The sequence below is a fragment of the Cynocephalus volans genome, chromosome X, assembly GCF_027409185.1.
Source record: "Cynocephalus volans isolate mCynVol1 chromosome X, mCynVol1.pri, whole genome shotgun sequence".
NCBI classification, from domain to species: Eukaryota; Metazoa; Chordata; class Mammalia; order Dermoptera; family Cynocephalidae; genus Cynocephalus; species Cynocephalus volans.
In genome coordinates this window covers 79,370,719-79,390,871 of record NC_084478.1, presented here as the reverse complement: position 1 = coordinate 79,390,871, position 20,153 = coordinate 79,370,719, and the positions used below count along the sequence as shown (strand labels likewise).

The following is a 20,153-nucleotide window of genomic DNA, read 5'->3' as shown; positions in this document are numbered from 1 at the left end:
CAAAAAATCAAGAAAGTACACCACCAAAAGTTAATAAATCTCAAACTCTAGATCCTATAGAACAAGAAGCCCTTGAAATAACTGACAAGGAATTTCGAGTGATAATTCTAAGGAAACTGAATGAGATACAAGAAAACTCAGCTAGACATCATGATGAAATGAGGAAAAGCATACAGGATCTGAAAGAGGAAATGTACAAGGAAATCAATGTCCTGAAAAAAAATGTAGCAGAACTTGCTGAACTGAAGAAGTTATTCAGCGAAATAAAAAACACAATGGAGAGTTTAACCAGCAGGCTTGCAGAAGTTGAAGAGAGAACCTCTGAACTTGAAGATGGGCTGTTTGAAATAACACAAGCAGACAAAAAGAAAGTAAAAAGAATCAAGGACATTGAAGAAAATCTGAGAGAGATATCAGACAACCTTAAGCGATCAAATATCCGAGTCATGGGTATTCCAGAAGGGGAGGAGAATGGAGATTCCATAGAAAACATATTCAACAAAATAGTGGCAGAAAACTTCCCAGGTATAGGAAAAATCACAGATCTTCACATCCAGGAAGCTCAACGATCACCAAATGCATTCAACCCAAAAAGACCTTCTCCAAGACATGTCATAGTCAAATTGGCAAAACTCAGAAACAAAGAGAGAATCTTAAAAGCTGCAAGAGAGAAGCGTCAAATCACCTATAAGGGAGCCCCAATCAGGTTAACATCAGACTTTTCATCATAAACCCTAAAAGCTAGAAAGGAATGGGATGATATTTTCAAAATACTAAAAGACAAAGATTGCCAGCCAAGAATACTCTACCCTGCAAGGCTATCCTTCCAAAGTGAAGGGCAAATAGTATATTTCTCAGACAAACAAAAACTGCGGGAGTTCACTACCACACGACCACCCTTACAAGAAATCCTCAAGGGAGTACTGGGTTTGGTTCCTGAAAAATAACTACCACTGCCATAAAAACCCAAGAAAAATCTAAACCCGCTAGTATAATAAAAATGGCATTCATGAAGAGAAAACAATCAAACAAAAACACTATCTACAACCTAAGAAACCAACAAACACAGAAACCAAACAGTAAATCAGAAAGCAAGGAACAAAAGACACCTAAGACAACCAAACAACCAGTAAAATGCTAGGAATAAATCAACACCTTTCAATAACAACTCTTAATGTAAAAGGCTTAAATTCCCCAATTAAAAGACACAGACTGGCTGACTGGATCAAAAAGCAGGACCCAACTATATGCTGCCTACAAGAGACCCACCTCACCCATAAAGATTCACACAGACTAAAAGTGAAAGGATGGATAAAGATTTACCATGCAAACAGAAAAGAAAAAACGAGCTGGAGTAGCTATTCTTATATCTGACAAAATAGACTTTAAACTAAAAACCATAAAAAGAGACAATGAGGGACACTACTTAATGATAAAAGGACTGATCCATCAAGAAGACATAACAATCATAAATATGTACGCACCCAATGTTGGAGCAGCCAGATTTATAAAACAAACTCTATTAGACCTAAAGAAGGAAATACACACTAATACCATAATAGCAGGGGACCTGAACACCCCACTGTCAATATTAGACAGATCATCTAGGCAAAGAACCAGTAGAGAAACACAAGATCTAAACAAGACTCTAGACCAATTGGAATTGGCAGATATCTACAGAACATTCCACCCAACAACCTCAGAATATTCATTCTTCTCATCAGCACATGGATCATTCTCCAGGATAGATCACATATTAGGTCACAAATCAAGTCTCAATAAATTCAAAAAAATTGGAATTATCCCATGTATCTTCTCAGACCACAATGGATTAAAACTAGAAATTAATACCAAACGAAACTCTGGAAACTATACAAAGACATGGAAATTAAACAGCATTCTAATTAATGACACATGGGTCCAAGAAGAAATCAAGCAGGGAATCAAAAAATTTATTGAAACTAATGAAAACAATGATACATCATACCAAAACCTGTGGGATACTGCAAAAGCAGTATTGAGGGGAAAATTTATTGCATTAAACGCTCACTTCAGAAGAATAGAAAGATGGCAAGTGAACAACGTAACACTTCACCTTAAAGAACTAGAAAAACAAGAACAATCCAAACCTAAAGTTAGCAGACGGAAAGAAATCACTAAGATCAGAGCAGAACTGAATGAAATTGAAAACCAAAAAACAATTCAAAAGATCAACGAATCAAAAAGTTGGTTTTTTGAAAAGATAAATAAAATTGAAAAGCCATTAGCATGGCTAACAAAAAAAAGAAGAGAGAAGACTCAAATAACAAATATTAGAAATGAAAAAGGCGATATTACAACTGATTCATCTGAAATACAAGGAATCATTCGAGACTACTATATACAACTATATGCCAACAAATTTGAAAATCTGGAGGAAATGGATAAATTTCTGGACACACACAAGCTCCCAAAACTGAACCAATAAGACGCAGAAAATTTGAAAAGACCAATAACAATAAAGGAGATTGAAGCTGTTATCAGAAGGCTCCCAACAAAGAAAAGCCCAGGACCAGATGGATTCACAGCAGAATTTTACCAAACATTCAAAGAGGAATTGACACCGATTCTTTACAAACTATTCCAAAAGATTGAAACAGACGCAAATCTCCCAAACTCATTCTATGAAGCAAACATCATCCTGATACCAAAAGCAGGTAAAGATATAACCAAAAAAGAAAACTACAGGCCGATATCCTTGATGAATATAGATGCAAAAATCCTCACTAAAATACTAGCAAACAGAATACAGCAACACATACGAAAAATTATTCATCATGATCAAGTGGGATTCATCCCAGGGATGCAAGGTTGGTTCAACATACGCAAATCAATAAATGTGATACACCATATTAATAAAGTCAAACACAAGGACCATATGATCATCTCTATAGATGCTGAAAAAGCATTTGATAAAGTTCAGCACTCATTCATGACAAAGACCCTCTATAAGTTAGATATAGAGGGAAAGTATCTCAACATAATGAAAGCCATATATGCCAAACCCACTGCCAATATCATCCTGAATGGGGAAAAGCTGAAAGCTTTTCCTTTAAGAACAGGAACTAGACAAGGATGCCCACTCTCACCACTCCTATTCAACATAGTGTTGGAAGTACTAGCCAGAGCAATCAGAGAAGAGAAGGAAATAAAGGGCATCCAGATTGGAAAAGATGAAGTCAAACTGTCCCTGTTTGCAGATGACATGATCCTATATATCGAACAGCCTAAAACCTCTACAAAAAAACTCTTGGAATTGATAAATGATTTCAGCACAGTAGCAGGATACAAAATCAACACACAAAAATCAGTAGCATTTCTTTTCTCCAATAGTGAACATGCAGAACGAGAAATCAAGAAAGCCTGCCCATTTACAATAGCCACCAAAAAAATAAAATACTTAGGAATTGAGTTAACCAAGGATGTGAAAAATCTCTATAATGAGAACTACAAACCACTGCTGAGAGAAATTAGAGAGGATATAAGAAGATGGAAAGATATCCCATGCTCTTGGATTGGAAGAATCAACATAGTGAAAATGTCCATACTACCCAAAGTGATATACAAATTCAATGCAATCCCCATCAAAATTCCAAAGACATTTTTCTCAGAAATGGAAAAAACTATCCAGACATTTATATGGAACAATAAAAGACCACGCATAGCCAAAGCAATGCTGAGCAAAAAAAATAAAGCTGGAGGCATAACACTACCTGACTTTAAGCTATACTACAAAGCTATAATAACCAAAACAGTATGGTACTGGCATAAAAACAGACACACTGACCAATGGAATAGAATAGAGAATCCGGAAATCAACCCACACACTTACTTTCATCTGATCTTTGACAAAGGCACCAAGCCTATTCACTGGCGAAGGGACTGCCTCTTCAGCAAATGGTGCTGGGATAACTGGATATCCATATGCAGGAGAATGAAACTAGATCCATACCTCTCACCGTATACTAAAATCAACTCAAAATGGATTACGGATTTAAATATACACCTTGAAACAATAAAACTTCTTAAAGAAAACATAGGAGAAACACTTCAGGAAATAGGACTGGGCACAGACTTCATGAATACGACCCCAAAAGCACGGGCAACCAAAGGAAAAATAAACAAATGGGATTATATCAAACTAAAAAGCTTCTGCACAGCAAAAGAAACAATTAAAAGAGTTAAAAGACAACCAACAGAGTGGGAGAAAATATTTGCAAAATATACATCTGATAAAGGATTAATATCCAGAATATATAAGGAACTCAAACAACTTTACAAGAAGAAAACAAGCTACCCAATTAAAAAATGGGCAAAAGAGCTAAGTAGGCATTTCTCTAAGGAAGATATACAAATAGCCAACAGACATATGAAAAAATGCTCAACATCACTCAGCATCCGGGAAATGCAAATCAAAACCACATTGAGATACCATCTAACCCCAGTTAGGATGGCTAAAATCCAAAAGACTCTGAACGATAAATGCTGGCGAGGTTGCGGAGAAAAAGGAACTCTCATACATTGTTGGTGGGACTGCAAAATGGTGCAGCCTCTATGGAAAATGGTATGGAGGTTCCTCAAGCAATTGCAGATAGATCTACCATACGACCCAGCTATCCCACTGCTGGGAATATACCCAGAGGAATGGAAATCATCAAGTCGAAGGTATACCTGTTCCCCAATGTTTATCGCAGCACTCTTTACAATAGCCAAGAGTTGGAACCAGCCCAAATGCCCATCATCAGATGAGTGGATACGGAAAATGTGGTACATCTACACAATGGAATACTACTCAGCTATAAAAACGAATGAAATACTGCCATTTGCAACAACATGGATGGACCTTGAGAGAATTATATTAAGTGAAACAAGTCAGGCACAGAAAGAGAAATACCATATGTTCTCACTTATTGGTGGGAGCTAAAAATTAATATATAAATTCACACACACACACACACACACACACACACACACACACACACACACACACACACACACACACACACACAAAGAAACCGGGGGTGGGGGGGAGGAAGATATAACAACCACAATTACTTGAAGTTGATACGACAAGCAAACAGAAAGGACATTGTTGGGGGGGAGGGGGGAGGGAGAAGGGAGGGAGGTTTTGGTGATGGGGAGCAATAATCAGCCACAATGTATATTGACAAAATAAAATTAAAAAAATAAATAAATAAATAAACAAAAAAAAAAAAAAAAAAAAAGGAAGGTATAAGAACCTCTAAAAACAGTATTAAGAAGGCTAAATCTCAAAGTGCAAAAATAGAGCAAAAAGGGCACTTCCAAATACATTCAGAATAAAAAGCTGAGTGAGGAAGAAATAGGTTTCTGCCCTGTACCTGTAGTATAATAATGATAAATGACAAAGAGGAAAAATTCCTCAATTACTATTTTTGCTTCTGCCTTCTCAGTTCCCATGAGGGAACTGAAGCCCAGTGTGGGTAAAGAGGTAGTAAGTGAGAACCCAACTACTTTAACAAGAATTCAAATATCTTGGACCAGATGAATTATAGCTGAGGGAACTGAGTAATTTCAAATAAGACTTCTGAAGCTATGTCATTGATCTTTGAGGAATCACAGAGAAAGATGTTCCAGAAGACCGGGCAGATGTAATTTCAATTTTCAAAAAAGGGGTAAAAGTTAATTCTACAAATTACAGACCAGTGAGTTTGATATAAGTCTAGAATCGGTTATTACAGGGATGGCTCGCAAGAACCTAGAAATGGAAGAACAACCACTAGAATCCAGCTTGAAGTCACTAAGAAAAAGTCAATTTAGGCTAATCTTTTTTTCTTTTTTGTATTGCTACTAATCTGGTAGCTATGAGAATTACGGTAGACAGTATATCTGGACTTAGCAAGGAATTTGATGAAATCTTTTAAGATCTTTAAAACAAAATTGAGAAATAAGAGCTGGATGTTAATTTTTATTACATCGATTAATAATTGCTTGAAAGACCAATCTCAAAACATGCAGATTACCAAGTCATTATCATGCTAGATAAAGGTGTCTAATAGCACACACCACACGGTTCTTCTAGCCTTAGGAGCTTCATCATTTAAATCTAGCAACATGAATGAAGATATGGAAACCATGCTGATAAGGTTTATATGTGATAGCATCTGGATGGGATAGTGAATACTTGAAATGACATAATCAGGATATTGACTTTACAAGTAGGTGGGGGTAAAACAAAACAAAACAAAAACTAAAACTTGCCTAGACCAGATGAAATCAAACCATGGGCCAGATCTAAACCTCATATCTACATTAGAGAATGAGTGCAGGGGAAAGAAACAATTTTACACTATTTCTGAAATCAGCCTCAAACTTGAATTGTAGTTACTATTATAATGGGATCTGAAATATTCCAGTCAAAACACCAACAATACCAACAGAGTACTAGAAGTTTTTATCTACAACTGTGACCTTAATTACTTTCTCACCCTCTTTTAGACGATCCCCTTCAGCCTTGGTTTTCTTTTGCCTTTCTGATCCAGCAAGGTCTACAAGATGCAGCTTGGCACGAAAGCTGCTATTCCTGTGATAATGACAGAAAGACACATGTGAGAATGGTACACAAGCTTGAGGGTAGTTGAGTATCAAAGCTGACCTGCTGTCTCTCATTTTCTTTCAAGTCAGTCAAAATGGCTCCATTGGTCACAATACTGATGTCTGATAATTTGTCAAATCAATTGAAGAAGCAGCCTAATATTCAACCTTAACAGAACTAACATTGTAACTTACTTGTCACTTTTCTTTCTTTGCTCTATGGAGATTGTAAAGATGGCGTGAGATCGGGATGACTGGGAGTTCATAGCGGTGGAGGCCACAGTCCTACAGTTGTTGCCCTGCTCCAAGCAGGAAACAGTATCCAGGGCAACTAAAACAGTCTTCTCAGTGAGTCCCACAATCTAATTCCAAGAAAGAAAAAATTTCCTTATGACTCATACTTCAAATGCTTGATCAAAAATATAAAGACTGGTGTTTTAAAAAAATACCTTGATGTTCCAGGAGAATGGTAATGAGGACTGTTTTAACTAGCAACTCTGTGAAGATCACTGGAAATCAAGGTCTGCAATCTACCTTACAAACTTCAGAAACAAGGGTGCTAGCCAATACTGGAGCTAGAAAAGATCTCTAGATTTTAAGGTAGCAATGGCTATATGCCTTCCGGGGAGCTCCAAGTGAAATAAACTTTGGATCCAAGGAGTGCAATGTGCAACACAAACAGCTATGGTATTTCTCTTTGCTACTTTCTCCTCCATTGGACCCCCTGCTCCTTCCTGTACCTCTGACCCATTTTATACTTCCATTTTCACTTGAGGAAATAGCATGGTACAGTTCACACCGGATTAGGAAGCCAGGAAAACAGGGTCCCAGGCTTGGTACTGTATCTACCTGGGAGAACTTATACAAGTAGAAATCTCTTGGAACCTCTGGGGGGATTGGACTAGACGATGATGAAGTCCCTTCTAGCCCCAATATGCTGTGATTTTATTACTCCATAGCTCCCAAACCTACATGTGTGGCCCTAATGTCTAGTCCTTTATTTCTAACTGTCTGCTACTTATATTTTGAAATCAGTAAATTATAAACCAAACTCATCTTCCTTCCACCAACACCGATTCTACTACTTCTCCATTTCTATTAATATCTCTATTCTCATATTCTTAAAACCTTAGATCACCTCCTCTCATTCCTCTATATCCCATCTATCACCAACTGTAGTCATTCTTCTTTGGAATCCATCACTTCTTTTTCCTTTCCACATCTGCTTGCCTAGTCCAGGCCCATATTACTTTACGTCTGAAAAATAAGGCAATAGTTTCCCCAACTGGTCTCCCTCATCCTAATCTTTCTCCTTTTCAACCCATTTCTGTTTAGTCTTCCTAAAATCTTGCTTCCTAAAATGTCACCAAACTACTAAGCCCTGTGCTACTTAATGAGGATACAATGAGATTTTAAAATACTCTCCTAATCTCCAGGAGCTAATATAGTTGGAGAGATACACACATAAGACAAAAACTTGGTAGAAGTAGCCACAGCGACCCTTACTTGGAAATATTAAATAGTTTATATACTGTTCACAGGGATAGAAACTAAGCTCTTTAGCCTGGCTTCATAATCTGGTCCTAACATATCTCGTGTTACTTCCCAGCACAAATCCTCTAATCCACATGGACTGGTCTACTCTTGTTACTCCCAGGTGTATATTTTCTGCTTTCCTGTTGAAGCTAGTCCTTACTATAGGAATATCCTTATTTCTTTTCTCTACTTAAATCCCATCCATCCCATCAGAGTGCTTACAAACTTGTCCTTACCCACCCCTATTTGTGTCAAGAACCCACACTTCTTTGTACTACAAATCTCACCTCAAACAATGCTTGGGATTTAATTCCTGCCTTAGCACAGGGCATATAAAAGATCTTGGAAGAGGGTCAAGAGCTGGCTCAGTACTAACATTCTTTCTGGTGATAGCATGCATTTGCCCAGGTTTCTTATCCCCACCATCCAAATCATCTTTCTGTGTTCCAAACTCATCAGGCCTGATCCTTCAACACTTCCTTTAGTCCCTGGCTAACAACTTAATCCAGAAGGAAGAAAAATTTTGGAGCACAGGCACCTGCCCCTCACCTGTACCCAAACCTTCACCTTTCTTTTTAGCTTTGTGCAGAGGAAGAGGGGAAGGAGAAGATGGGTAAGATACTATTTTTCCAAGTTTTCCCAAGTCTGTACTACCTGTTCTCACCCACTTAAAGCCTTTGATTCTCCCACGCTTGAATACTGAAGCTCTCTGTTTTCAACACTGTCTTGTGGATTTGGTCCTCTTCCACATATGAAACTCCCAATCTTGCCTCACATTTTCTGTTCAGCTCTAGCTCCTTATCATGCATCTATACCATGTGGCAGAAGGCTCTCAAATAACTGATCTCTTCTTCCTATGATACTTATAAATTAAAAAAATTTTATATTATCTAATTTTTGACTTTTTAAATATCATCGCAAAGCCTAGCACAATGTCTACTACAGTGCTGTCCAAAAGAATTTTCTGTGATTATGGATATACTCTGCATCGGATCTGTCCCAATAAGGTAGCCACTAGCCACAGGTAGCTATTCAGCACTTGATATGTGTGAGGCTAGTGTGCCTGAAGAACTGAATTTTAAATTTTACTCAATTTAATTAATTTAAATTTAAATAGCCACTTGTGGCTAGTGGTTACCATACTGGATAGCTCAGCCTCAGAACTCTATAAATAATTAATAAATATTTAATTGATATTAACATTCCTTTAAGAAGTAACAGGAAGGTGATAAAACTCAATGTGAGTCCTTCCTTCCTTCCCTACAAGAGCTCTAGGAATTCTAGATTAACAAAGGGAATTAGGATTAACAAAATCCGAAAGACTGAGATGTTAGTAGTCATTTAAAACCACATGGCAGGGCCGAGCCTGTGGCGCACTCGGTAGAGTGCTGCGCTGGGAGCGTGGCGACGCTCCCGCCACGGGTTCGGATCCTATATAGGAATGACCGGTGCACTCACTGGCTGAGTGCCGGTCACGAAAAAAAAAAAAATAATAAAAAAAAAATAAAACCACATGGCAAATAGAAGAGATGTGAACTTTAGTAGTTGCTAACATTTTTAAATAATATTGAATGAGAGACACATACCTTAATGCCTTCCTTTGGATCCTCCCGTATATTTATTTGAGAGGCTTTCTCACGAGATGGGCATAGAAGATCCAAAATTTCTTCATTGTAAATCTATCATTGAAAATAAAGTGGCAAGAACAAGACGTTAACAGTGATCATCTCTGGGTGGTGAGATTATACATAATTTTTAAAATTCTTTGTGACTTTTTGTATTTAAAAATTTGTTTACAATGAACATGTATCATTTTTAGAATTAAGAAAAGGACTTTAATCCTATATGTAATCATTTGATATTTTACCAGAATGAATTCACATATTACTTGTAACAAAATTGAGACTGTTCTCTTAAGACAGAGTCTCAGGAATAGCAGACACACAAAAAGTTACATGGGTACCCAAATTCAGTTCTTTGACCATGTCATTAAGGCACTACCTTCACCAATAAAATGTGAACAACAGGCCCTTAGTTGAGGGGTGGAGGTGGGAAGCAATGGAGAAGTGGCAAAGAATATTTCAACACCAAGCAGAACTTTAAGTACTTAGAACAGCGTTTAGCATATAGTAAGCACTATATTTGCTATTATTGCTGTTGCCATTGTTTAACATGCCAGGTTCCTACCGTCTACAAAAACATCAAAAAAACAAAAGCCTTAGGAACCTGGCATATTAAACAATAGCAACAGTAATAATAGCAAATATTTTTGTTGGCGGTTGGCCAGTACGAGGATCTGAACCCTTGACTTTGTGTTATAACACCCCGCTCTAACCAACTGAGCTAACTGGCCAGCCCCCAAGTTATTTTTATATTCAATTACTTTGGCCACAACTGGGTTAATCAAGAGACTCAAGAAGGCTAATCTTAATGATGTTTAACACCCCCTCATCCGACTCTATACATCCTATACCTGTTAACGTATTGAGACTCAAGATCAGGATGAAGTATTCACATATAATTTATAATTGCATGCTTAAATTATATAAGTTTAATTGTTGCTCCTTAAAGATAAGACATCACTGCTATGAAACCAACCAGCTAGTTTCCCAGAAGCCATAAGTTCCCTAAACATGTGTTTTTGGTGTCATGAGGTTAGATATAAATGGTCAATCTACTTGTATACTGACATACACTAGAATGCAAACTCCCATAAGGGCAGGGATTATTATCTGTTTTGTTTACCGATATATCTCAAATACCTGATATATCCAAGTGCCCAGAATGGGGTCTGGCACATAGTACGTGCTCAATAAATATCTGTTGAATAAACACACTTTATCACCACTTATACAGCTCAATATTTTACCTGATTTTTATTACATTCTTCATGAAGTAGCTGCATTATCAGTTAAGACTCAAAACAGTAAAGGGAAATCAGTTTTCTGCAGACTCTACAGGAAATCAGTAATAGAGGCCCAACTGGAATTAAAGAATTCCTATCATCTTTTTATATGGCAATGCCAATTCCTCTAACAATCAGATTAAACAGACTGTAAAAGAATTGGGTTGGAGACAGATCAAACTGAGCCAGTAAGTTTTCTCTATCAATTTATTAAAAGCAATTAACTAATTTGAGTCATGCCAGAAAAAACCTGACTTGGATTTATTTTTCTACCCAAAGATAATTTTGAATTAAGAATATTTAAAGATAAATCACTTACCTCCAAGTAAGACACTTTCAGAGTAAATTCGAAGTCACTCTTTTTATCAATTTCTTTAAAGAGCAGTTTTATTACCCTAGGAATGACCCCAACTGTTGGTTCATTCTCTTGCTCTGCTGTGTATGCACCTCCCATTGAATAGGTTTTTCCAGAGCCAGTCTGCCCATAGGCTAGGACGGTTGCATTGTATCCTGGCAAAACAGAAGTCACATGCATAGTGGTGCTCGAACATTTTCATCCAATCAATATAGTCCATCTCCTTCGGCAATTACTTGTAACAAAATTGAGATTGCTCTCTTAAGACAGTCTCTTGGGCCGGCCCGTGGCTCACTCGGGAGAGTGTGGTGCTGATAACACCAAGGCCACGGGTTCGGATCCCATATAGGGATGGCCGGTTGCTCACTGGGTGAGCGTGGTGCTGACAACACCAAGTCAGGGGTTAAGATCCCCTTACCGGTCATCTTTTAAAAAAAAAAAAAAAAAAAAAAAAAAAAAAGACAGTCTCTTAGCAATAGCAGACACAAAGAATAGTTCAGTGGGTACTATGACTTTGTACTACTCAAAATAAGCAAAGAAAAAATACCAACCCCAGAATGTGTTCCCCTCTTGATAGCACTTAAAAGATGAAGGTGGTCAAGTGCCTTGGATTGAGTGTCCCTCCAAAACTTGACCCCCACTGTGACAGTGTTAAAAGGGTGGGAAATCCCATTAAGGTTAATGAAAGGTGGGGACTTGAAGAGGTGATTAGATTGTAGGACTGAGCCGTAGTGAATGGATTAATAATGGTGGTCAGGGGCGTGGTTCTGAGGGCTTTAAAATGGGAGCATGAAGAGTCTGTCCCTCTGTCTGCTTCTGCTATCTTGCAATGTGAGACCCCTGAGTCACTGTCACTATCATCAAGGCCTTCACTAAATGTGTTTTCTGGACTTTGGACTTCCCACCTCAGAAAGTGTAAGCAATAAATTTTGTTTTCTTTGTAAACTACCCAGTTCTATGTATTTTGTTACAAGCAACAGAAACGGACTAATACACCAAGCCACTCTCAAAAGCCATTCAGATTTATAATTCTACTGTCTCCCTACCTCAAGCAATTCTCAATTATGGGAAGTAGATGAAAGTCTTAGAATTTGCACAAATAGAAGGAATTCTGGCATGTATTTCTTTGATTGACAGAGTCTTCATCTGAAAAGGCAACACTGTTTTTCACAATGAAAACATCTACTCCCTATCTGAACTCTCAGAATGCATCTGGATCATATTAACAGGCTCCTCACAGAAATATCATCATTTAAGTATGTTTCAATGCGATGCTATGTCCTTTGCTTTTATAGAGGATTGATAAAGAATGATCCATTCAAAGATGTTCACGATAGTTAACTGAAAAAAAGCAGTTTAAAAATAATTGTTAAGTGGATGTATAGGAAAAGATCAAAAGGATATCAATTATTAACATTTTTATTTTTATCTCTGAATAATAGAATGGTGTGTGTGTTTTTTGCTTGTATTTTCTAAGTTATCAGATAGAATGCATTATTGAACAGTGCCTGTGTCTTTTGTTGACACCTATGTCATCAGTACGGTTTGCCTAAAGACCCACAAAGTATATTTATTTGAGTTTAGTTTCAGTAAAAATGTTTATTTTATAGATCTTTTTATATTTTTTCATATCAGAAAATCCAAATTACTAGTTACTTGGGCATTTATCTTTTATCCCATAAATTTGAAGTTTTGATTAAAATTAGAGGCAGATAAACCCAGCTACAACTGCAGCAATATTTAAAAAGGAAACAATTAGACAACAGATGGGCTATTTTCACTTTAACTTCAATTGTTATAACTCACTAATTAATTATAGGATAGTAGCTACTAAAACTGTAAGCATGGCACAGTAGAAAGAACTGTAAATTAAAATTTACTTCAAGGTGAAAAAAATACGACCCCAGGGAAGTCTGTCACTTATTAGAGTGGTAAACATGTTCTAAAGGAACACAAGGCAAGCTTTCTCTGTTAAATGATCATCATATTTATGTCAAATCTGTTATCTACTATTACCAAGATACTTTTGGAGTCTGAAGGAAAAACCTTTAAGTTTTGAAACAATGTGTTAATCTAAATGAAAACCTTGGAAGTTTTGAAATAATTCATTGGTCTAAATGAAAGATCATAAGATGCTAAAATGAGATTTTCACTGTAATAGATTGCTGGCATCACCTGCCATGACTATTGGGCAGGAGAATAATGTTCCATAATTTTCTGCAATACCACAGATATGTGTAGATAACAATAACCTGAGAAACCAAGGTTCAGCACTTTTTACAAAATACTCAGGGCTCTGTGGTACCAGGAGTTCAGAGTACAAGAGGGCACTGCTGAGCTAACTATAAAAAATACTGGCTTTGTTTTTATAACTGAGGGCACTGTCAACCAAACATATATTGGAAACGCTTTTTACTTTATATTGCCTTTAAAGACTATAATTTAATTCTCATAGTTTCCTGAGTTCAGAATATGAAAGTAGAACTATAGTGCTCTTACTAAGCTGTGGAGGAACATTCTGAGGAAGATGACTAGATAGTGTAAAGCCTGAAAACCACATTGTTTCAGGAATGGCTAAAAGAAAGTGAGACGGTTAATTAGAAGAGAACTGTATGACAGTCTTCCAAATATGTAAAAAGGGAAAAAAAATTCACTTTATCGTGGAGAAGCCAGCCCATTAACACCTTAACCAAACGGTCAAAATTAACATCAGCAATAAAGATTATTAACTGGCCATAGTATTTAGGGGCTTTCAGAAATCCCCTTCTCCACCTGAAAGAATTCTACTCATCATTTGAGACCTATCTCAAAGGTTTCTTGTTATGTGAAATTCGCCCCAAGTACCCCAAGCAGAGTTAGTGTCATCATATCATTTTTCATACTACTTTGTATGAAATTATTGCTACTTCTATAGCAGGACTGAGTCTGTTGTATATTTTTAACTTTCACAATTTGTGGTAATGGACATGCTGCCAGTATGGATCTGGCCATCATATCTTAGGCACGAGTGGTGACAATTTGCTTTGTACCCCATGAATATTCATAACCAATAAAAAACAAAACATTAAAAAAATTTAGAAAAAAAAGGTGTAAAAATTTCAAATATTTTTATGTATTCAAAATTATTTATGTAGTTAACTACCTCACCCCTACTTCCTGGACACTGAACTCCTTCAAGGCCTGGAAGCTATATTGTTTATCTCTGAATCCCTCAACAAACTTTGCCGTGCCTGGGCCTCGAGTAGATTGGTGCACTGATCACCATCAGCACCCAACAAAGAGCTTATAGGTTTATATACAAGTCAAAGATGAACAGAACCACAGAAAGCAAATACAGTATAAAACTAGCTTCAGGGGTGCAGAACCTTTCACAAATGTTATTAGGCTTCACAAATGTTATTAGACGGTGGGCTTTTTGAAGGCAGGAATCATGTTTCATCTATTCCTGTATTTGCCGAGCCCAAGCATAGTGCTTGGCACATAGTATATGCTCAAGAAACGTTCAATGCACTAAACAGCCTCACCTTTAAATACGCCTTTTATGAGTGGTGCTACTGCTGTATTGAAGACTTCTTCCTGTTCAGTAGAGGGGTCAAACACAAAATCGTAGGTAAAGGATTTATCAGTACCAACCACCACCTAGAGAAGGGAAGGGACAAAGCATAAGAAAAAAAAAAATGCAAGACTAGACCACGCCCCTTACTGCTATTTGGCCCCAGCTATTCAGACCCAGGCCCTGGACTCTGCCACGCACCTGAGGCTCCCCGGGCACGAAGGAAAGGCACATCTGGCAGCCCTCGCTAATCTCTTTGGGGACCAGAGGGCGACAACGCAGCGCCACTCTTACAGGAATTCCCTTCACCTCTTCTTTCATGATCCTACTCCAGCACCTTCTCTGCGGGGTGGGGGTGGGGAAGAGGCTTGCTGATAAATCTTGATAGGTCGGCAGGGGTGGAGGGCGTCCTCAGCTCCGGCCCTCCTCAGAGGGTAGGGTGGGCTGGATTACGGAACTCAGCCAGAGAAGTAGCAGCCTCCCCTCTCAGGGGGATCGCTGCCTCAGGAGATTCACTTTCCTTTAGTCTTGGCCACGACTGGACTGCCCGACACTGACGAGAGTGAAGTGGCGTCTGAAATGAAAAGAAAAAACTCTAACGGAGACGGCAACAAAGAACCAAAGCGCCAAGGTTCCGGTAAAGGCAAATTCTGAGCCAAGGTGTGCCGCTTTAACTCACCAAGTTAAACGTCCCTTCCCCGGTCTTCCCCGGTCTCCCACCGCCCTGTCCCAACCGGAGCTTTCACCGCCAAGTTTCAAATCACTCCCAGAGGCGCCAGCCAATCAGAGCGCAGACAGCCTGTGGGCGGAGCATGCACGTCGGCGCGCGCAGGACGACACTTTGGGGAGGGACGGGTGGGCTCGCCTCACCCGGGCACCGCCCCTTTCCGACCCAGCCAAGCGTCCGCTTCCGGTTCCCAGACCGAACTGGCGGTGACCGGACCTTAAGGTTCCTGAGGCCTTCCTCTCGGTGAGGTGGTGCCCTGTTTATGCGGTCGTGAGCGCTAGACTTAGGCAGGATGCGGGCGGGGATCTGGAAGATGGCTGGTGGTGAAGTAAGGGTCGATCCGGGGACCCCACCATTATTAATTACATCTAGGGAATGTGGGGTGCTTCCTTGCCCGGAGTCCCTGTGGATAGTTGGAGTCAGCACTCTCTTGGGCTTGGAAAGTAGATCTTTTTTGACGCGACCCTGATTTCCTCTTCTCTAGGATGAAGACGGTAAAATTTATTTTTCAGGATTGCTATGAGAAATGAGATCATCTCTCTAGAGTACCTAGCAGGCTGCTTGGCATCCAGAAAATGTTTAGAAAAGTTAATAATTTTCTTCCCTCGTTTTTCTTCCTTTTCTCCTCCAATCTTAACACTTAGATGTGGGCTGGGGTCATATACTGACAGCCTTGGAATGGGTTGGAGCTGCTTTCTGAAACTTGCTGGGTGCTGTCCCTTTTGAACCACTTTTGTCTGCTTTGATTCACCCTTCCATTCCAGGGCCTTGCCGAAGATGGATAGCCGGATTCCTTATGATGATTACCCGGTGGTTTTCCTGCCTGCCTATGAGAATCCCCCAGCATGGATTCCTCCTCATGAGGTGGGAACAATCTGTATTCCTGAGTAGAGAATTTTTCCTCTGGGCATGAGATGATACAAGAAAGGTAGGATTGCAGGGTTAGAAAACTAAACGGAGAGTAAAATCTTAGCCCTTGTTGTAGCCAGAGGACCCAGAAGCTGGATTCTGAGCAATGGGGCTCACTGGGAACTTCTTATGAAAGAGTCCTGCCGGGGTCCATTCATACCAGTGAATTCTGGAAATTCAGAACCCTTGTTTCGATTGTGGCAAGAGGTGAAGAAGTGGAGAGCTACTGGAGTGCTAGCATGTCCCAGTACTATCCATCTACTCATGACTTTACCTTTTCCTGACTTCAGGGTGATGTGTTAGTGTTCCAGATGAATGTAGGTACGAATTATGAGACTGGTAGTAAGATTTCTAGGATTGCTGTGTCTTGCAGAGAGTGTACCACCCAGACTACAACAACGAGTTGACTCAGTTTCTGCCCCGAATCGTCACATTGAAGAAGCCTCCTGGAGCTCAGGTGAGCTTATGGAGCCTCTTATTCCAGGCTAGATTTGTCCATACCAGAAGTTGGCCATGGTTGAGGGGGATAGATTAGGAAGCAGATGGGGAGGTAAGGAAACTTTTTTTTGTTGTGGGCAGAAAAGCTGAGATAACATTTCCACAACTTCTGTCCTCCCTCTGAGGGATACAAAAGCCAAGCGATTGTACAGTGATGCTACTAGATGTTCTTGTGTTTGTGGTCTATATTGAGCCCTCATTCTGTACTCTTCTCTTACAGTTGGGATTTAACATCCGAGGAGGAAAGGCCTCCCAGCTAGGCATCTTCATCTCCAAGGTGTGCATGCCGGGTAGGCAATATGGATAGCTACTTGCCTTTGTGAAGTCATCAGATTGCAGAAACCTGATGTCCCAAGGGCTGAGAGAAGGATGACTCGATGGACTTACTGAAGGGGCATAACGGGGACACCCACTTTCCCACTTAAAACTTACATTTGGCAAGACATGTCTCCCTACATTGTCTCCGAAAAACAATTGCATCTTACATCTGAATAGCACTGAATTTCACTTACAGTCTTCTGAAATTACCCCATCCCAATCACATGTATTCTCTCTTTACCAACAGGTAATTCCTGATTCTGATGCGCATCGAGCAGGACTTCAGGAAGGGGACCAAGTTCTAGCTGTGAATGATGTGGATTTCCAAGATATTGAGCATAGTAAGGTGAGCACAGCACTTGGGCTGTGGTAATGCAAGAAGCCATCCCAGGTAGGACAGTTTGAACAGTATTAGCCTAATCTGTAACTTGATAAGAAAGCATCTCTCTTGGAGAAATATACTGGAGGGAAGCAGCTGTTAGTGACCCAGAAGGTTGCAGTGGTAAATCCCTTTCCCCCTGTCATGATTCTGTCCTGGGTCCTATCTCTTCATTTGTACAAGCTTCTGTGTTCCTTCCAGGCTGTTGAGATCCTCAAGACAGCCCGTGAAATCAGCATGCGTGTCCGCTTCTTTCCTTACAGTAAGTGCCATTCTCCTTTTTAACTTACCTGGCAGGGTCCTAGGTAGGAACTCTTTAAATACTGATGACTAGAGGCCCCACAAATTGGAGATGGGGAATTCAGAGCTCAGGCCTGAAAATAACCTGCTCTGTTCCTCCTTTTCTTTCTTCTTTCCTCCAGATTATCATCGCCAAAAAGAGAGGACTGTGCACTAGAAAATTGCAGCCCACAGTCCTCCATGTGGAATCAGCCAGGACAAGCTGGCTAGGCCCCAAGGAAGCCACTTGGGAAATTCTACTTCTCAGCCACTCTCTGGCATAGTGGAGAGGGGAGGGTGGGGACATAGCTAGGCAACTGCATTACCCAAACTGTTCTGCACTTTTAGTTCCCTAGTTTTCTAGGTGAGCTTCATTCCCTGAAAGGAGAAGGGTGATGATGTCTAGGTATAACCTAGCCTGTGGAGAACCCAGCTGGAAAAGGCAGATGACATATGTTGAATAATGTGGGCTAAGGACTCACACATGTCATATCATTTTTGTTATAGAAATCAGTAGGAAAAAGTATCTTGGGGACCTCCCATCTGATTTGCCTGGCCATCTCATCATCCCATCTTTATAATTAACCAGAGCTCTCATACACTTTGGAGACTCCAACCAGACCCTGTTTTTGCCCCTTCCTCCTCCTATCCTCTCCCCCAAAAAGTAAAACTTAATGTTGAATATATGTTGGTGTGACTTTTGAATGGTACTGATCGGATATAAAATGCTTTTGAGGCAAGAAAAAGCTATTCCAAAGAGAGGAGCTACTAGAAGGAACAAAGCAACAATTTACCTACTTCACAACTATCTACGTCTGGCCAGAACATTAGGGAGGTCCAGAAACCTTAGCCACAGTATAACCAAGGAATGGCACAGGGTGAGGGGTACTGGAAGAAACAGTGCCCTTTCTCCTAGAAGTTTGGACATTTCTCTACAGGGAATAGTATTAATATATTCTCCCTTTTCCTTTCTCAAATTCTTTGATCTGGAACATAAACCAAAGAAGGGGCTTAAATGCATTTCTTTTCAAAGGCAGCAGTAAGAAATTGGTTCCTGATTTCCAACTTGTAGGGTTTAGTAGTACTAACTACTGACTTCCTCCTTTTCCTCACCCCAGCCCCAAATAACATGCCATGTTTTTAGATCTTTAGTTCCCAATCTATTGTTTGAGATTCCAGGTCACACCTATTCCATCTCCATTGACATGTTCAAAATACCCATTCAGAATTGAAAGTTTTCTAGTGGGGTATGGGGTGAAGTGCCCCTGTGATGAAGGCCCAAAATTTGCCTTGAAAGAATCCTGGGGAGCTCAAATATATATTTAAGGCCCTTTCCCTGGAGAGTGATTTTGTTGGTATGAGATGGACCCTGGAAATCTGAATTCTTAAATAAAATAAATACGTTGTCAAATAGTTGAAACACTGTTCTATGTAATAGTAATATATCTCTGTGAGGAAGCTCTGGCTTTTTGGGCTCTTCCTGTATATGCCATCCGAGCTTTACTAAGGTACCTTTTCTGGAGGGTCAGTGCCATTGTTAGGTGGCAACATCTCTTGTGAGCAGAGATGGAGGTAGAATTAATTACCTGTCTCTATGCTTTCTGGGAAATCCCCTCCTATTCTATGCTCCTGTTTGCTCTGCCGCTCTCCAATGGCTATCTGAGAAAGAAAGTAGAGGCTTAGATACTTCCACAAGGGCACATTCAGTCTACTGAATGTTGAGGTCTGAGACTCTCCCTATGGTTAACAGATTTTAAAACAACTTATCTAAGAAGTGTGGTAAACATGCTGAAATGTCCCAGCCAGGTGCCATGGGCCTAAGAGGCAAAAACCATCCTGCCCTAAAGTGGTTCTCACTTTGAGGTACTTGGAATGGTTCTATTTTTGGGCACCAGCATGAAGTAATTGCATCATGGAGATAGTGTGGAGAAGGTGCAAGCAATAACAGGGCAAAGCTAAAGGACCAGTCATTTATTGAGGATGTAGATAAGAAAACTGGAGAATGAATTGCATTGGCCTTTGTGTCCCAGGTGCTGTAGAACTGCATCCTCTATAGATGTCTTTCAGCCATTAGAGAAGATA

General features: G+C 39.6%; 2 protein-coding genes across 2 annotated transcripts in view; one reads left to right on the top strand and one right to left on the bottom strand.

Moving 5' to 3' along the window:
• KIF4A (kinesin family member 4A) overlaps window positions 1-15,282 on the bottom strand; it is a 137,972-nt gene extending 122,690 nt beyond the window's left edge. Inside the window, exons 1-6 of the mRNA XM_063083335.1 lie at window positions 15,163-15,282; window positions 14,933-15,047; window positions 11,373-11,563; window positions 9,735-9,827; window positions 6,808-6,974; window positions 6,507-6,601 (exon numbers count right to left, since the gene is read on the bottom strand). Of these exons, the coding sequence (XP_062939405.1) occupies window positions 6,507-6,601; window positions 6,808-6,974; window positions 9,735-9,827; window positions 11,373-11,563; window positions 14,933-15,047; window positions 15,163-15,282 (781 nt within the window). The remainder of the gene's footprint in view (window positions 1-6,506; window positions 6,602-6,807; window positions 6,975-9,734; window positions 9,828-11,372; window positions 11,564-14,932; window positions 15,048-15,162) is intronic.
• A 579-nt stretch (window positions 15,283-15,861) lies between these two features.
• Window positions 15,862-19,470, top strand: PDZD11 (PDZ domain containing 11). Its single transcript, XM_063083988.1, has 7 exons — window positions 15,862-15,931; window positions 16,453-16,552; window positions 16,971-17,054; window positions 17,316-17,372; window positions 17,661-17,759; window positions 17,994-18,054; window positions 18,215-19,470. Exons 2-7 carry the CDS (start codon window positions 16,466-16,468, stop codon window positions 18,247-18,249), a joined length of 423 nt encoding a protein of 140 aa, XP_062940058.1. The 5' UTR covers window positions 15,862-15,931; window positions 16,453-16,465; the 3' UTR covers window positions 18,250-19,470.
• The last annotated feature ends 683 nt before the right edge of the window (window positions 19,471-20,153 follow it).